General features: G+C 41.1%; 1 protein-coding gene across 2 annotated transcripts in view; it reads left to right on the top strand.

Annotated features, from left to right (window-relative positions):
* The window catches only part of AGAP2 (ArfGAP with GTPase domain, ankyrin repeat and PH domain 2), a 636,919-nt gene that overhangs the window by 437,228 nt on the left and 179,738 nt on the right, over nt 1-19,953 (top strand). For both annotated transcript variants that reach the window (XM_053708205.1, XM_053708204.1), the window contains exons 6-7: nt 10,237-10,371; nt 17,358-17,464. In XM_053708205.1, the coding sequence (XP_053564180.1) occupies nt 10,237-10,371; nt 17,358-17,464 (242 nt within the window). The remainder of the gene's footprint in view (nt 1-10,236; nt 10,372-17,357; nt 17,465-19,953) is intronic.

Below are 19,953 nucleotides of genomic sequence, written 5' to 3'. Positions count from 1 at the left end.
AAATTTAAACTGTAGCTGCACTAAGGCATTAAAGATTTACAGTAAGAGTCATTAAGACTGAAATTATATACTTTTATAGTTTTCATGTTGCCTAATAGCTAAAACTGTCTCTATTTCAAGGAAGAGCCTCCAAAGTAACATACATTTGTCTTGAAAAACATTGTGCAGTAAAATACAGCAAGTAAATATACAAATGTCTCCATTAGTTCCTACGTTATTCTATGCAGCAGATAAAGAAAGAAGAGAGATTCGAGAGGGTGAAACTTATGATCTCTTATTGTGTTTACCTTTTATTATTATTATTATTATTATTATTATTATTATTATTATTATTATTATTATTATTATGTGTTAGTTATAAAGCACCAGCATCTTACACAGCACTATACAAAAGGTATACTGCATAACAATGTACACACTAACAAGTAACAATTGCATCCTTATGATGGTTGTGCTACTTGGAATAAACAGCCCATCTTGCAGAATATGTTTGAAAAATATATTCTTATTATTCTTTAGCACATTGTGTATGAATCTAATATATATATATAATTTGGTTCAGATATCTTGGGAATTAAAGTCTTTTATACTTAACACAAGTGCAACCATGTAAGGATTTTTCTCTTGTTAAGTGTATTCAGTCCACGGGTCATCCATTACTTATGGGATATATTCCCTTCCCAACAGGAAGTTGCAAGAGGATCACCCAAGCAGAGCTGCTATATAGCTCCTCCCCTCACATGTCATATCCAGTCATTCTCTTGCAACTCAACTAGATAGGACGTTGTGAGAGGTCTGTGGTGTTTTTATACTTAGTTTATTTCTTCAATCAAAAGTTTGTTATTTTAAATGGCACCGGAGCGTGCTCTTTGTTCTCAGGCAGTATTTGGAAGAAGAATCTCCCTGCGTTTTCTATGATCTTAGCAGAAGTAACTAAGATCCACTGGCTGTTCTCGCATATTCTGAGCAGTGGGGTAACTTTCAGAAAGGGAATAGCGTGTGGGGAATCCTGCAAACAAGGTATGTGCAGTAAATTATTTTTCTAAGGAATGGAATTGACTAAGAAAATACTGCTGATACCGATGTAATGTAAGTACAGCCTTAAATGCAGTAGCGACTGGTATCAGGCTGATGAATGTATGTACAATAAGTAATTTTCTAAGGAATGGAATTGACTAAGAAAATACTGTTAATACTGAGGTAATGTATGAGCCTTAACTGCAGTAGAAGCGACTGGTAGCAGGCTTATTAATAACACTACCTAACTTTTAAAGTGCATGTTTAAAACGTTTACTGGCATGTTATTCGTTTTTTTGTGAGGTACTTTGGTGATAAATCTTTTGGGGCATGATTTTCCACATGGCTGTCGTTTATTTCTATATAGAAACGATTAACTGAGGTTTCCCACTGTTGTAATATGAGTGGGAGGGGCCTATTTTAGTGCTTTTTTGCGCAGTAAAAATTCAGTTACAGTCTTCCTGCTTTTTCCTCCTTGATCCAGGACATCTCTAGAGAGCTCAGGGGTCTTCAAAATCCATTTTGAGGGAGGTAATCAGTCACAGCAGACCTGTGACAGTGTGTTTGACTGTGATAAAAACGTTAATTGTTAAATTGATTATCCGTTTTTGGGTATTAAGGGGTTAATCATCCATTTGCTAGTGGGTGCAATGCTTTGCTAACTTAATACATTTACTGTGAAAATTTGGTTGCTATAACTGATTTGGTTCATTGTTATTTCAACTGTGACGATTTTTTGTGCTTCATAAAGGTGCAGTAGCGTTTTTTTATATTGCTTGTAAATTTATTTGAAAGGATTTTCCAAACTTGCTAGTCTCATTGCTAGTCTGTTTAAACATGTCTGACACAGATGAATCTGTTTGTTCACTATGTTTGAAGGCCAATGTGGAGCCCCACAGAAATATGTGTACTAAATGTATTGATGTCACTTTGAATAAAAGTCAAATTTTATCTGTAAAGAAATTATCACCAGACAACGAGGGGGAAGTTATGCCGACTAACTCTCCTCACGTGTCAGTACCTTCGCCTCCCGCTCAGGAGGCGCGTGATATTGTGGCGCCAAGTACATCAGAGAGGCCCATACAAATCACTTTGCAAGACATGGCTGCTGTTATGACAGAGGTATTATCTAAATTGCCTGAATTAAGAGGCAAGTGCCATAGCTCTGGGTTAAGGACAGAGCGCGCTGATGATGTGAGAGCCATGTCCGATACTGCGTTACAATTTGCAGAACATGAGGACGGAGAGCTTCATTCTGTGGGTGACGGATCTGATCCAGGGAGACCGGAGTCAGAGATTTCTAATTTTAAATTTAAGCTTGAGAACCTCCGTGTATTGCTAGGGGAGGTATTAGCGGCTCTGAATGATTGTAACACGGTTGCAATTCCAGAGAAAATATGTAGGTTGGATTGATACTTTGCGGTACCGTTGTGTACTGACGTTTTTCCTATACCTAAAAGGCTTACAGAAATTATTAGCAAGGAGGGGGATAGACCCGGTGTGCCCTTTTCCCCTCCTCCGATATTTAGAAAAATGTTTCCAATAGACACCACCACACGAGACTTATTGCAGACGGTCCCTAAGGTGGAGGGAGCAGTTTCTACTTTAGCTAAACGTACCACTATCCCGGTGGAGGATAGTTGTGCTTTTTCGGATCCAATGGATAAAAAATTAGAAGGTTACCTTAAGAAAATGTTTGTTCAACAAGGTTTTATCTTACAGCCCCTTGCATGCATTGCGCCTGTCACTGCTGCTGCGGCATTCTGGTTTGAGTCTCTGGAAGAGGCCATTCGCACAGCTCCATTGGATGTGATTATGGCCAAGCTTAAAGCACTTAAGCTAGCTAATGCATTTGTTTCTGATGCCGTTGTACATTTAACCAAACTAACGGCTAAGAACTCCGGATTCGCCATCCAGGCGCGCAGAGCGCTATGGCTTAAATCCTGGTCAGCTGACGTGACTTCTAAATCTAAATTGCTTAATATTCCTTTCAAAGGGCAGACCTTATTCGGGCCCGGCTTGAAAGAAATTATTGCTGACATTACTGGAGGTAAGGGTGATACTCTTCCTCAGGACAGGGCCAAATCAAAGGCCAAACAGTCTAATTTTCGTGCCTTTCGTAACTTCAAGGCAGGAGCAGCATCAACTTCCTCCGCTTCAAAACAGGAAGGACCTGTTGCTCGTTACAGACAGGGCTGGAAAGCTAACCTGGAACCTGGAACAAGGGCAAGCAGGCCAGAAAGCCTACTTCTGCCCCTAAGACAGCATGAAGTGAGGGCCCCCGATCCGGAAACGGATCTAGTGGGGGGCAGACTATCTCTCTTCGCCCAGGCTTGGGCAAGAGATGTCCAGGATCCCTGGGCGTTGGAGATCATATCTCAGGGATATCTTCTGGACTTCAAAGCTTCTCCTCCACAAGGGAGATTTCATCTTTCAAGGTTATCAGCAAACCAAATAAAGAAAGAGGCATTTCTACGCTGTGTGCAAGACCTCTTAGTAATGGGGGTGATCCACCCAGTTCCGCGGACGGAACAAGGGCAAGGGTTTTACTCGAATCTGTTTGTGGTTCCCAAGAAAGAGGGAACCTTCAGACCAATCTTGGACCTAAAAATCTTAAACAAATTCCTAAGAGTTCCATCATTCAAAATGGAAACTATTCGAACCATCCTACCCATGATCCAAGAGGGTCAATACATGACCACAGTAGATTTAAAGGATGCCTACCTTCATATACCGATTCACAAAGATCATTATCGGTACCTAAGATTTGCCTTTCTAAACAGGCATTACCAGTTTGTAGCTCTTCCCTTCGGGTTAGCTACGGCCCCGAGAATTTTTACAAAGGTTCTGGGCTCACTCCTAGCGGTGCTAAGGCCGCGAGGCATAGCGGTGGCGCCGTACCTAGACGACATTCTGATACAAGCGTCAAGTTTTCAAATTGCCAAGTCTCATACAGAGATAGTTCTGGCATCCATTTTGAGGGAGGTAATCAGTCACAGCAGACCTGTGACAGTGTGTTTGACTGTGATAAAAACGTTAATTGTTAAATTGATTATCCGTTTTTGGGTATTAAGGGGTTAATCATCCATTTGCTAGTGGGTGCAATGCTTTGCTAACTTAATACATTTACTGTGAAAATTTGGTTGCTATAACTGATTTGGTTCATTGTTATTTCAACTGTGACGATTTTTTGTGCTTCATAAAGGTGCAGTAGCGTTTTTTTATATTGCTTGTAAATTTATTTGAAAGGATTTTCCAAACTTGCTAGTCTCATTGCTAGTCTGTTTAAACATGTCTGACACAGATGAATCTGTTTGTTCACTATGTTTGAAGGCCAATGTGGAGCCCCACAGAAATATGTGTACTAAATGTATTGATGTCACTTTGAATAAAAGTCAAATTTTATCTGTAAAGAAATTATCACCAGACAACGAGGGGGAAGTTATGCCGACTAACTCTCCTCACGTGTCAGTACCTTCGCCTCCCGCTCAGGAGGCGCGTGATATTGTGGCGCCAAGTACATCAGAGAGGCCCATACAAATCACTTTGCAAGACATGGCTGCTGTTATGACAGAGGTATTATCTAAATTGCCTGAATTAAGAGGCAAGTGCCATAGCTCTGGGTTAAGGACAGAGTGCGCTGATGATGTGAGAGCCATGTCCGATACTGCGTCACAATTTGCAGAACATGAGGACGGAGAGCTTCATTCTGTGGGTGACGGATCTGATCCAGGGAGACCGGAGTCAGAGATTTCTAATTTTAAATTTAAGCTTGAGAACCTCCGTGTATTGCTAGGGGAGGTATTAGCGGCTCTGAATGATTGTAACACGGTTGCAATTCCAGAGAAAATATGTAGGTTGGATTGATACTTTGCGGTACCGTTGTGTACTGACGTTTTTCCTATACCTAAAAGGCTTACAGAAATTATTAGCAAGGAGGGGGATAGACCCGGTGTGCCCTTTTCCCCTCCTCCGATATTTAGAAAAATGTTTCCAATAGACACCACCACACGAGACTTATTGCAGACGGTCCCTAAGGTGGAGGGAGCAGTTTCTACTTTAGCTAAACGTACCACTATCCCGGTGGAGGATAGTTGTGCTTTTTCGGATCCAATGGATAAAAAATTAGAAGGTTACCTTAAGAAAATGTTTGTTCAACAAGGTTTTATCTTACAGCCCCTTGCATGCATTGCGCCTGTCACTGCTGCTGCGGCATTCTGGTTTGAGTCTCTGGAAGAGGCCATTCGCACAGCTCCATTGGATGAGATTATGGCCAAGCTTAAAGCACTTAAGCTAGCTAATGCATTTGTTTCTGATGCCGTTGTACATTTAACCAAACTAACGGCTAAGAACTCCGGATTCGCCATCCAGGCGCGCAGAGCGCTATGGCTTAAATCCTGGTCAGCTGACGTGACTTCTAAATCTAAATTGCTTAATATTCCTTTCAAAGGGCAGACCTTATTCGGGCCCGGCTTGAAAGAAATTATTGCTGACATTACTGGAGGTAAGGGTGATACTCTTCCTCAGGACAGGGCCAAATCAAAGGCCAAACAGTCTAATTTTCGTGCCTTTCGTAACTTCAAGGCAGGAGCAGCATCAACTTCCTCCGCTTCAAAACAGGAAGGACCTGTTGCTTGTTACAGACAGGGCTGGAAAGCTAACCAGCCCTGGAACAAGGGCAAGCAGGCCAGAAAGCCTACTTCTGCCCCTAAGACAGCATGAAGTGAGGGCCCCCGATCCGGAAACGGATCTAGTGGGGGGCAGACTATCTCTCTTCGCCCAGGCTTGGGCAAGAGATGTCCAGGATCCCTGGGCGTTGGAGATCATATCTCAGGGATATCTTCTGGACTTCAAAGCTTCTCCTCCACAAGGGAGATTTCATCTTTCAAGGTTATCAGCAAACCAAATAAAGAAAGAGGCATTTCTACGCTGTGTGCAAGACCTCTTAGTAATGGGGGTGATCCACCCAGTTCCGCGGACGGAACAAGGGCAAGGGTTTTACTCAAATCTGTTTGTGGTTCCCAAGAAAGAGGGAACCTTCAGACCAATCTTGGACCTAAAAATCTTAAACAAATTCCTAAGAGTTCCATCATTCAAAATGGAAACTATTCGAACCATCCTACCCATGATCCAAGAGGGTCAATACATGACCACAGTAGATTTAAAGGATGCCTACCTTCATATACCGATTCACAAAGATCATTATCGGTACCTAAGATTTGCCTTTCTAAACAGGCATTACCAGTTTGTAGCTCTTCCCTTCGGGTTAGCTACGGCCCCGAGAATTTTTACAAAGGTTCTGGGCTCACTGCTAGCGGTGCTAAGGCCGCGAGGCATAGCGGTGGCGCCGTACCTAGACGACATTCTGATACAAGCGTCAAGTTTTCAAATTGCCAAGTCTCATACAGAGATAGTTCTGGCATTTCTGAGGTCGCATGGGTGGAAGGTGAACGTGGAAAAGAGTTCTCTATCACCACTCACAAGAGTCTCCTTCCTAGGGACTCTGATAGATTCTGTAGAAATGAAAATTTACCTGACGGAGGCCAGGTTATCAAAACTCTTAAATGCTTGCCGTGTCCTTCATTCCATTCCACGCCCGTCAGTAGCTCAGTGCATGGAAGTAATCGGCTTAATGGTAGTGGCAATGGACATAGTACCATTTGCGCGCCTGCATCTCAGACCCCTGCAATTATGCATGCTAAGTCAGTGGAATGGGGATTACTCAGATTTGTCCCCTCTACTAAATCTGGATCAAGAGACCAGAGATTCTCTTCTCTGGTGGCCTTCTCGGGTCCACCTGTCCAAGGGGATGACCTTTCGCAGGCCAGATTGGACAATTGTAACAACAGATGCCAGCCTTCTAGGTTGGGGCGCAGTCTGGAACTCCCTGAAGGCTCAGGGATTATGGACTCAGGAGGAGAAACTCCTCCCAATAAATATTCTGGAGTTGAGAGCAATATTCAATGCTCTTCTAGCTTGGCCTCAGTTAGCAACACTGAGGTTCATCAGATTTCAGTCGGACAACATCACGACTGTGGCTTACATCAACCATCAAGGGGGAACCAGGAGTTCCCTAGCGATGTTGGAAGTCTCAAAGATAATTCACTGGGCAGAGTCTCACTCTTGCCACCTGTCAGCGATCTACATCCCAGGCGTGGAGAACTGGGAGGCGGATTTTCTAAGTCGCCAGACTTTTCATCCGGGGGGAGTGGGAACTTCATCCGGAGGTCTTCGCTCAACTGATTCATCGTTGGGGCAAACCAGATCTGGATCTCATGGCGTCTCGCCAGAACGCCAAGCTTCCTTGTTACGGATCCAGGTCCAGGGACCCGGGAGCGGCGCTGATAGATGCTCTGACAGCCCCTTGGGTCTTCAACATGGCTTATGTGTTTCCACCATTTCCGATGCTACCTCGACTGATTGCCAAGATCAAACAGGAGAGAGCATCGGTGATTCTGATAGCGCCTGCGTGGCCACGCAGGACCTGGTATGCAGACCTAGTGGACATGTCGTCCTGTCCACCATGGTCTCTACCTCTGAGGCAGGACCTTCTAATTCAAGGTCCTTTCAAACATCCAAATCTAATTTCTCTGAGGCTGACTGCATGGAGATTGAACGCTTGATCCTATCAAAGCGTGGCTTCTCGGAGTCAGTTATTGATACCTTAATACAGGCACGGAAGCCTGTTACCAGAAAAATTTACCATAAGATATGGCGTAAATATTTATATTGGTGCGAATCCAAGGGTTACTCATGGAGTAAGGTTAGGATTCCTAGGATATTGTCCTTTCTACAAGAGGGTTTAGAAAAGGGCTTATCTGCTAGTTAGTTAAAGGGACAGATTTCTGCTCTGTCTATTCTCTTACACAAACGTCTGGCAGAAGTTCCAGACGTCCAGGCTTTTTGTCAGGCTTTGGCTAGGATTAAGCCTGTGTTTAAGACTGTTGCTCCTCCGTGGAGCTTAAACTTGGTTCTTAAAGTTCTTCAAGGGGTTCCGTTTGAACCCCTTCATTCCATTGATATTAAGCTTTTATCTTGGAAAGTTCTGTTTTTGATTGCTATTTCCTCGGCTCGAAGAGTCTCTGAGTTATCGGCCTTACATTGTGATTCTCCTTATCTGATTTTCCATTCAGACAAGGTAGTTCTGCGTACTAAACCTGGGATTTTACCTAAGATAGTTTCTAACAGGAATATCAATCATGAGATTGTTGTTCCATCATTATGTCCTAATCCTTCTTCAAAGAAGGAACGACTTTTACATAATCTGGACGTAGTCCGTGCCCTGAAGTTCTATTTACAGGCAACTAAAGATTTTCGTCAAACTTCTTCCCTGTTTGTCGTGTACTCTGGTCAGAGGAGAGGTCAAAAAGCTTCGGCAACCTCTCTATCCTTCTGGCTTCGTAGCATAATACGTTTAGCCTATGAGACTGCTGGACAGCAGCCCCCTGAAAGAATTACAGCTCATTCCACTAGAGCTGTGGCTTCCACCTGGGCCTTTAAGAATGAGGCCTCTGTTGAACAGATTTGCAAGGCTGCAACTTGGTCTTCGCTTCACACTTTTTCAAAATTTTACAAATTTGACACTTTTGCTTCTTCGGAGGCTGTTTTTGGGAGAAAGGTTCTACAGGCAGTGGTTCCTTCCGTTTAAGTTCCTGCCTTGTCCCTCCCATCATCCGTGTACTTTGGCTTTGGTATTGGTATCCCATAAGTAATGGATGACCCGTGGACTGAATACACTTAACAAGAGAAAACATAATTTATGCTTACCTGATAAATTTATTTCTCTTGTAGTGTATTCAGTCCACGGCCCGCCCTGTCTTTTTAAGGCAGATCTAAATTTTAATTAAAACTCCAGTCACCACTGCACCCTATGGTTTCTCCTTTCTTGTCTTGTTTCGGTCGAATGACTGGATATGACATGTGAGGGGAGGAGCTATATAGCAGCTCTGCTTGGGTGATCCTCTTGCAACTTCCTGTTGGGAAGGGAATATATCCCATAAGCAATGGATGACCCGTGGACTGAATACACTACAAGAGAAATAAATTTATCAGGTAAGCATAAATTATGTTTTTATTATTGCAAATTAGGAAATGACCTGCATTGTTCTCTAACACATACCATTATCTCCATCAGTGAGATTTATAGGTGAAAACTCTCATTTCCAAAACCCACTTTGCAAACAATGAGGAAGAGTCACTATCAGCCCTCTTCAGTCTACATAAGCTCTTCAGGCTCATCACATTCTCAAGTTTGTGAGATGTAGTGAATGGGTTTCATGGAATAACATAGGATCTGGCAAGTATGGAGAGACTGGAGAGGGATGTTTGTGACCCTAACCCAGTGTTATTGATTCTTTATTTACAGCCATGTAAAAAAAAAACAAAAAAACTATTAGATTTGTCAGCTATAACTACAACTACTACTAATTACTGTTGTAACAAAGAGTGACTTAAAGGGATAGTAAACCCAATTTTTTTTCTTTCATGATTCAGATAGAAAATACAATTTTAAGCAACTTTCTAATTTACTCCTATTATCAAATTTTCTTTGTTCTCTTGGTATCTTTATTTTAAAACCAGGAATGTAAGCTTAAGAGCCGGCCCATTTTTGGTTGAGAACCTGGTTTGCACTCGCTTATTGGTTTGCTAAATGCAGTCACCAATCACAAGTGCTAGCCAGGGTGCTGAAACAAAGATGGGCCAGCTCCTTAGCTTATAATTCTACGTTTTCAAATATAGATACCAAGAGGACGAAGAAAAATTAATAATAGGGGTAAATTAGAAAGTTGCTTAAAATTGCATGCTCTATCTGAATCATGAAAGAACAAAATTGGGTTTACATTTATATTTAATCTGTGTTTGGAACTTACTGTAAATTATGACTTTAAGGGCCTAATGATCTAAAGCTTACCACTATCTAAGATGTCTTCTCAGTACTGAGAGGTCCTTGAAAGAATTTTAGAATGGCGCATTTTATCTGCGAGTTACTTATCTAGCTGTGCAAGGTTCTGTATATGAAGAAGAGACCCACACTGCAATATAATGCTCAAGAAAGCCCCCGAAGACATTGTGTGATGTTTTTTTCTATTACTGTGAGATTTTAATCAGTCTCTAAGTATTTTACCCAGAGAAGGCTGCAATGCATTGGCAGCCAAGGTTCTTTACACAGGTTTTGTTTGTACGGTCATACACTTATTGTATTCCACTTTATTCTTTCAGATAAAATTACTTCTACCAACAAGAGGGTGATAGAGGATGTCCGGGCCCGAGCGTTGTGCAGTGAAATGAAACGTTGCATGTACTATGAGACCTGCGCCACTTATGGACTCAATGTAGATCGGGTGTTTAATGAAGGTGAGCTATCTAGAGGATTTATACTCACACAATAGTACAATACACTAACACTTTATATTGACAAGATCACATAACCCATGAAATAAGTCTCTACCATTGCGTAGGAGCTTCTGTGTCTGAGTAGTATGATTGCATTACACATGTTAAGATGCATGTCACTCAGGAGAGAGGCCAATCTGAAACATTTTCTTGGAATCCTGGTCAAGCACCAATAACACAGAACATCACTTAAAGCGACATTAAATTACAATTTTATATATGCAAAGCCAAGGTTGGAAAATGATCACTATTTTTTACCAGTCAGGTTAAAATTTACAGTGAGGAAATTTTTTTTTTACTTTATATACTTAGGGCTAGATTACAAGTGGCGTGTTAAAGTTAGTGTGCGCACAATATGGCAATATCACATCAGCAGTAATTCACTCTTATATTTCAAGTTTTAAGTAAATGCACACCACCAAGCACAATCTAAATTTGCGCTACTCGGGTTAGCATGAGTAAAGACCTTGCGTAAATGGTTAGGGCTTTAAAAAAAAGTTGTACCAAACACAACAAATACATTAAAACAAACTGTTAAATATATTCACTATCTGATACTAACCATTCATATAAAGGGTTCAAAGGTATATCGTATATGACAAGGTGTTTGAATGGAAAGGGATATAACAGAAATATATATATATGTTTGCATCTAAATATGTGTATGTGGGTATACAGTATACTATATATATATATATATATATATATATATATATATAACCAGTCCCAATATATTGTATATATATAAGTGTGTGCAGAGCCCTTGGGACTGGTTTTATATATACACATACACATATTTAGATGCAAACATATATATATATATATATATATATATATATATATATATATATATATATATATATATATATATATATATATATATATATTTGCTGTAGGGAATCATGTCCGGCGACATCGCTGAATGCCAACAGCATACGCTGTCGGCATTTAAAATTGCACAAGCAGTTCTGGTAATTGGGATATTTTTCTTAGTAAGCTCTCCGCCAATGCAAAGGGTTTTCCTCCTTAACAAGGAGCCTCTCAACAAAGTAAGCCTGGACTTAATTTGTAATTTTAATATCTTAAATATCTATATGCAGTGGTAAATAACCAGCTATAAGGTTAGGGACAAAAGATCTAGTCCGCTCTTAAAATAACAGATATATACTTATAGACGTAAAATCTGGTTCATATTACAATTTATTTCAAATCCTATATAATAAAAGGCCAAGTGTGTTTGTCTGAAGCTGTCATGCGCAGTAGAGACTGCGCGCGAGGACAAACACACCTGGCCTTCCAACTGACTTGCCTCCTCCTGGCATCTGGCATCGCGTGTAGTGGAGTGGGCGTGGCCGGGCGTGGCGAGGGGGGATAAAAAGAGGGAGAGAGACAGCAAAAGAGAGGGTGAGAGACCACAAAAGAGAGGGGGGAGAGAGCACAAAAGAGAGGGGGGAGAGAGCACAAAAGAGAGGGGGAGAGAGCACAAAAGAAAGGGGGAGAGAGCACAAAAGAGAGGAGGAGAGAGCACAAAAGAGAGGGGGAAAGAGCACAAAAGAGAGGGGGGAGAGAGCACAAAAGAGAGGGGGAGAGAGCACAAAAGAGAGGGGGGAGAGCACAAAAGAGAGGGGGAGAGAGCACAAAATAGAGAGGGAGAGAGCACAAAAGAGAGGGGGAGAGAGAGCACAAAAGAGAGGGGGAGAGAGCACAAAAGAGAGGGGGCAGAGAGCACAAAAGAGAGGGGGGAGAGCACAAAAGAGAGGGGGAGAGAGCACAAAAGAGAGGGGGGAGAGAGCACAAAAGAGAGGGGGAGAGAGCACAAAAGAGAGGGGGAGAGCACAAAAGAGAGGGGGGAGAGAGCACAAAAGAGAGGGGGAAGAGAGCACAAAGAGAGGGGGAGAGCACAAAAGAGAGGGGGAGAGAGCACAAAAGAGAGGGGGGAGAGAGCACAAAAGAGAGGGGGGAGAGAGCACAAAAGAGAGGGGGAAGAGAGCACAAAAGAGAGGGGGGAGAGAGCACAAAAGGGAGGGGGAAGAGAGCACAAAAGAAAGGGGGAGAGCACAAAAGAGAGGGGGAGAGAGCACAAAAGAGAGGGGGGAGAGAGCACAAAAGAGAGGGGGGGAGAGAACACAAAATAGAGAGGGAGAGAGCACAAAAGAGTGGGGGAGAGAGAGCACAAAAGAGAGGGGGAGAGAGCACAAAAGAGAGGGGCAGAGAGCACAAAAGAGAGGGGGGAGAGCACAAAAGAGAGGGGGAGAGAGCACAAAAGAGAGGGGGGAGAGAGCACAAAAGAGAGGGGGAGAGAGCACAAAAGAGAGGGGGGAGAGCAAAAAAGAGAGGGGGGAGAGAGCACAAAAGAGAGGGGGAAGAGAGCACAAAAGAGAGGGGGAGAGCACAAAAGAGAGGGGGAGAGAGCACAAAAGAGAGGGGGGAGAGAGCACAAAAGAGAGGGGGAAGAGAGCACAAAAGAGAGGGGGAGAGAGCACAAAAGGGAGGGGGAAGAGAGCACAAAAGAAAGGGGGAGAGCACAAAAGAGAGGGGGAGAGAGCACAAAAGAGAGGGGGGAGAGAGCACAAAAGAGAGGGGGGAGAGAGCACAAGAGAGAGGGGGAGAGAGCACAAAAGAGAGGGGGGAGAGCACATAAGAGAGGGGGGAGAGAGCACAAAAGAGAGGGGGAGAGAGCACAAATGAGAGCGGGGGAGAGAGCACAAAAGAGAGGGGGAGAGAGCACAAAAGAGAGGGGGAGAGAGCACAAAAGAGAGGGGGGAGAGAGCACAAAAGAGAGGGGGAGAGAGCACAAAAGAGAGGGGAGAGAGCACAAAAGAGAGGGGGGAGAGAGCATAAAAGAGAGGGGGGAGAGAGCACAAAAGAGAGGTGGAGAGCACAAAAGAGAGGGGGGAGAGAGCACAAAAGAGAGGGGGGAGAGAGCACAAAAGAGAGGGGGAGAGAGCACAAAAGAGAGGGGGAGAGAGCACAAAAGAGAGGGGGGAGAGCACAAAAGAGAGGGGGGAGAGCACAAAAGAGAGGGGGAGAGAGCACAAAAGAGAGGGGGGAGAGAGCACAAAAGAGAGGGTTAGAGAGCAGAAAAGAGAGGGGGAGAGAGCAGAAAAGAGAGGGGGGAGAGAGCAGAAAAGAGAGGGGGAGAGAGCACAAGAGAGAGGGGGGAGAGAGCGCAAAAGAGAGGGGGGAGAGAGCGCAAAAGAGAGGGGGAGAGTGCGCAAAAGAGAGGGAGAGAGACAGCAAAAGAGAGGAGAGAGAGAGCAAACGAGAGGAGAGAGAGAGCAAATGAGAGGAGAGAGAACAAATGAGAGGAGAGAGAGAGCAAACGAGAGGAGAGAGAGAGAGAGCAAACGAGAGGAGACAGAGAGAGCAAACAAGAGGGGGGAAGAGAGAGAGCAAAAGAGGGAGAGAGAGAGCAAAAGAGAGGGGGAGAGAGAGAGACAGAGCAAAAGAGAGGGGGAGAGAGAGCAAAAGAGAGGGGAAAGAGAGCAAAAGAGAGAGCAAAAGAGAGGGGAGAAAGAGAGAGAAAAAGAGAGGGGGGATAGAGAGAGAGCGAGAGAGCAAGGGGTGGGACCACTGTACTGCAAAAAATGGCCCGTGTACACGGGTTTTAGGACTAGTATATTCATAAAAAAACAATTACAAAAGGTCCAAAGCACTATATATCTATAAAGGACTAAGGACTATATATCTATAACAGGAAATAGCCTTACAAAGTTATCTATATGGTACATATAATCAGCAATCAGCTAATAATTGTGCAAATAGATAATAGTGCACATCAGGTAAAATAACAACTCCCATCAATCTAGGGATAAGTTTAAATAATAAGCTTTGCACTAAATCATGCAAAGCACTTGATTTAATATAAACAATCCAAATGATGACTCCTATTATTTCTGGGTTGCACAGGTGATCTAAACCACATAAGCCAGAAGTAGTAAGCTTAAAAAGAAATGTATACTATCTTGAAAAGGTGAAAAGTAAATGTCTGTAGACGTCCTTTAGGCTAAGGACATAACTATAAAACACAATACCATGTGCAGGAGTTCAATGGAGTGAAGCAGCTGGTGCCGTGCACAGACTAAATAATCGATAATGAGATTCGTAAAAACTATTTTCATAATCAAATTTTATGGATTATATTGATTAGTTGTTGCAGCTAATTTATATATGTACAGTCATGGCCAAAAATATTGGCACCCCTGCATTTCTGTCAGATAATGCACCACTTCGCCCAGAAAATTGTTGCAATTACAAATGTTTAGGTATTCTCATGTTTATTTCTTTTGTTTGTATTAGTATGACACAAAAAAGTGGAGAAATAAAAACAAATCTGACACATTCCACACAAAACTCCAAAAATGGACTGGACAAAATTATTGGCACCTTCTCAATATTGTAAGAAATTGCATTCCAAGTTTGTGATGCTCCTGTAATTTGTAATTAAACTCACCTGTATCAATTAACAGGTGCTGACAATATAGAAATCACACTGGCAACCAGTTAAAATGGTGAAAATTGACTCAACCTTTCTGTTGTGTGTCTCTGTGTGCCACACTGAGCACGGAGAAGAGAAAGAGCAGCAAAGAATTGTCTGAAGATTTGAGAACAAAAATTGTGGAAAGCATGGACAATCTCAAGGTTACAAGTCCATCTCAAGAGATCTTAATGTCTCTGTGTCCACTGTGCGCAAGATTGTCAAGAAGTTTACAGACCATGGCACTGTAGCTAACCTCCCTGTACGTTGGCGAAAGACAAATATTTATCAAAGATTGCAATGAAGGATTGTTCGAATAGTGGATAAAGAACCTCGATCAACTTCCAGAGAAATTCAATCTGAACTTCAGGCACAGGGTACAAATGTGTCAGCTTGCACTATACATCGCCACCTGAATGAAAAGGGACGCTATGGTAGGAGACCCAGGAAGACCCCACTGCTGACACAAAAAAAATAAAAAAGCCAGATTGGAGTTTGCCAAAACTTACCTGAGGAAGCCAAAATCATTTTGGGAGAATGTGCTGTGTACAGACAAAACAAAATTACAGCTTTTTGGTAAAGTCCATGATTCTACTGTTTTCAGAAAAAGAAATCAGGCTTTTAAAGAAAAGAATACAGTCCCTACAGTCAAACATGGTGGCGGTTCACTGATGTTTTGGGGTTGCTTTGCTGCTTCAGGCACTGGATATATTGACTGTGTGCATGGCATTATAAAATCTAAAGACTACCAAAGAATTCTGTGGTGCAATGTAGGGCCCAGTGTCAGAAAGCTGGGTCTCTGTCAGAGGTCATGGGTCTTACAGCAGGGTTTAAGACAAAACAGTGGAGAGTACTGAACTGGCCATCAATGAGTCCAGATCTCATCTCAATCACATAGAGCACCTGTGGAGAGATCTCAAAACAGCAGTTGGGAAAAGGAACCCTTCCAATCTGAGAGACCTGGAGCAGTTGGCGAAAATTCCAGTAGAGAGGTGTTAGAAACACTTTGATGGTTACAGGAAGCAATTGATTTCAGTTATTTTTTCCAAGGGGTGTGCTACCAAATATTGAAGATGCCAATAATTTTGTCCAGTTCATTTTGGGAGTTTTGCGTGGAATGTGTCAGATTTGGCTTTTTTTGCTCCACTTTTTTGTGTCATACCAATACAAAAAATAAAATAAATATGAGAATGCCTAAACATTTGTAATTGCAACAATTTTCTGGGTAAAGCGATGCATTATCTGACAGAAATGCAGGGGTGCCAATATTTTTAGCCATGACTGTATATACATACACATCTAAACTTAGAAAAATCATTTTTATTCAATATTAATATTTAATAATGCGTTTTACTGTTTATTTACTGTAAATATTTTACATCCCAATGTTCTTCACATAGGGGAAAATGTTCTTTGTATTTTTAATAGATATTCCTATATACTGTATATTTCTATATATCTATACCTATATCTATTTATATAGATATATACAGTAGGTATAGAAAGATATTTAAAAAAATAATATTTATAAAATAAAAAATAAAACATTTTCTTCTATGTGAAGAAAATTGTAATGTAAAATATGCATAACTACCTTCGGGTTAGGCGCACTTGGTCTATTGCAGTGTTTGTTTTTTTTATAAGCGTGCTCCATTGTAGTCTATAGTGAGAAGAATTTAACGCGGTCTTAATATCCAAAGTCCAGAAATTAGCACGTGTTGGGTTTTGCTCATGCGCAAACCATTTACTTTCAACTGGTAATACATGCGTTAACCCACGTGCGTTAAACGTTTACTTATGGTGGTGTTTGCACCTTTTGCAATCTAGCCCTTAATGTTTAATGCAGGAAAAGGCCAAATTTTTTACTTGTCTACTGAGATCTTTAACTAGTCTGGGACTAGTGTATTAATGAGATTTAAAGTTTTGTGCATTGATCAGTAATTTAAAAGGCAATGAAATCAGCTTAATTATGGCCCCTTTGTCTTTGGTTTAATAAGCCTGACTTTTAGAACATTTGTGATAGGGCACTATAGAACCGTACACATCTAACTTAGCCAGCAATGATTTTTGCCTGAAACAGAGAATACTGTTGCAGGCTTTACAATGATCTAGTTCTGCTAATACTTTCTCGGTTATACTGCTGGAATATTAAATATACCATAGTCAGTGCACAGTACTCCACAGTGTTCTTTGTTCCACGTTGGGTTGTACCTCATACCCAGCCATCTCCAGGATTGTTTTGAGGGCGTAGTATGAGGTAATGGTATTTATTTATAAGGTGCCAGCAAATTATGCAGCACTATGACAGTAGCTATAAATTTACAAAATACACTAACAAAAATATATAAGTAGTAAGGGATAGAGGGCTCACAGTTTTTGCCATTTTTCTGCATTATTAATAACACAATAATATGTTTATTGTTATACAATTGCTAATCCAAGTTTATTTTTTTTTATGTATCTATTTCAGTTGCTCAGAAGATTGTGGTTTTGAAGAGGCAGCAACAACTATTATCATGCAAATCCTTACCCAGCTCTCCTAGTCATTCAGCTGGTTCAATTTCGATATCGATACAGGTACATTATCTGTGCTCCAAAACCATACAGCCTATAGTAAACAGACCATACAACCTATAGTAAACAGACCATACAGCCTATAGTAAACAGAGCATACAGCCTATACTAAACAGACCATACAGCCTATACTAAACAGAGCATACAGCCTATACTAAACAGAGCATACAGCCTATACTAAACAGACCATACAGCCTATACTAAACAGACTATACAGCCTATACTAAACAGACTATACAGCCTATACTAAACAGACCATACAACCTATACTAAACAGACCATACAGCCTATACCAAACAGACCATACAGCCTATACTAAACAGACTATACAGCCTATACTAAACAGACTATACAGCCTATACTAAACAAACTATACAGCCTATACTATACAGACCATACAGCCTATACTAAACAGACCATACAGCCTATACTAAACAGACTATACAGCCTATACTAAACAAACTATACAGCCTATACTATACAGACCATACAGCCTATACCAAACAGACCATACAGCCTATACTAAACAGACTATACAGCCTATACTAAACAGACTATACAGCCTATACTAAACAAACTATACAGCCTATACTATACAGACCATACAGCCTATACTAAACAGAGCATACAGCCTATACTAAACAGACCATACAGCCTATACTAAACAGACCATACAGCCTATACTAAACAGACTATACAGCCTATACTAAACAGACCATACAGCCTATACTAAACATACCATACAGCCTATACTAAACAAACTATACAGCCTATACTAAACAGACCATACAGCCTATACTAAACAGACTATACAGCCTATACTAAACAGACCATACAGCCTATACTAAACAGACCATACAGCCTATACTAAACAGACCATACAGCCTATACTAAACATACCATACAGCCTATACTAAACAAACTATACAGCCTATACTAAACAGACTATACAGCCTATACTAAACAGACCATACAGCCTATACTAAACATACCATACAGCCTATACTAAACAGACTATACAGCCTATACTAAACAGACTATACAGCCTATACTAAACAAACTATACAGTCTATACTAAACAGACCATACAGCCTAAACTAAACAGACCATACAGCCTATACTAAACAGACCATACAGCCTATACTAAACAGAACATACAGCCTATACTAAACATATCCATAATGCTGGCACATTACTCTAAGATCATATTATATAACCTATATTGAACATAAGAGGGGTAAATCTGCTGTGCTCCAAATCTGTTCAGTGTATAGTAAACATACCAATAATGTGGGCACAATAGCAGTCTGTGCCAAATATATAAATAAATAAAAACATTCTTTGTGCTTTACAGCTATACAGACATACAGACCTAGATTACAAGTCGCACAGTATGATGCGATATGGTCTTTGTGTGCGGAATAGTCACCGATTTGGTATTACAAGTGTTTCGCAAAACAAAAACGTTTGACAAAACACATCAAAAATACCTTACAAAGTACACCTACATCCATAAACTACACTATTAACCCCTAAACTGCCACCCCCCCCTGCATCGCAACTACTAAACCTTTTAACTCCTAAACCGCCACCCCGAATTGCAAACACATAAATAAACCTATTAACCCCTAAACCGCCTCCCGCATCACAACTACTAAATAAACCTATTAACCCCTAAATCGCCATACCCCGGCATCGCAACTACTAAATAAATCTTTTCACCCTTAAACCGCCATCCTCCGCATCGCAACTACTAAATAAACCTATTAACCCCTAAACCGCTACCCCCGCATCACAAACACCTACATAAACCTGTTAACCCCTAAACCGCCACCCCCTGCATCACAACTACTAAATAAACCTATTAAGCCCTAAACTGCCATCCCCCACATCACAACTACCAAATAAACCTATTAACCCCTAAACCGCAATCCCCCACATCGCAACTACCTACATTAAACTATTAACCCATAAACCTAGCACCACCTAACTTTAACAAACTTAAAATAACCTAAATTAAAGTTAAAATATACTAACTACCTTAAAATAAATAAAAACTTACCTGTGAAAAATAATTAAAACCTAAGCTTAAACTAAAACAATACCTAGCATTACTTGTTAAAAAAAAACATTACTAAAAATAATAAATCCTAACATTACCAAAAAAAACTACCATTACAAAAAATAACAAACGCAATTATCTAAAATAAAAAAATATTCCTATTCTAATACCGCCCCCCAAAAATAAAAAAAACTAATCTAAAAATAAACTACCAATAGCCCTTAAAAGGGCCTTTTGCAGGGCATTGCCCTAAAGCTAACAGCTCTTTTACATAAAAAAACAACATTTACCCCCTAACATTACAACCCCCCACCCCCCAAAAATAAAAACCCTAATGTACCCATTGCCCGAAAAGGGCATTCAGCTCTTTTTCTGCTGAAAATATAAATAAAAAAATCCCTAATTTAAAAAAAAACACCCCCCCAAAAAA

The sequence above is a fragment of the Bombina bombina genome, chromosome 3 (genome assembly GCF_027579735.1).
Source record: "Bombina bombina isolate aBomBom1 chromosome 3, aBomBom1.pri, whole genome shotgun sequence".
Taxonomy (NCBI): Eukaryota; Metazoa; Chordata; class Amphibia; order Anura; family Bombinatoridae; genus Bombina; species Bombina bombina.
The sequence above is the reverse complement of the archived record's forward strand: the minus strand, read 5'-3'. Positions and strand labels throughout refer to the sequence as shown.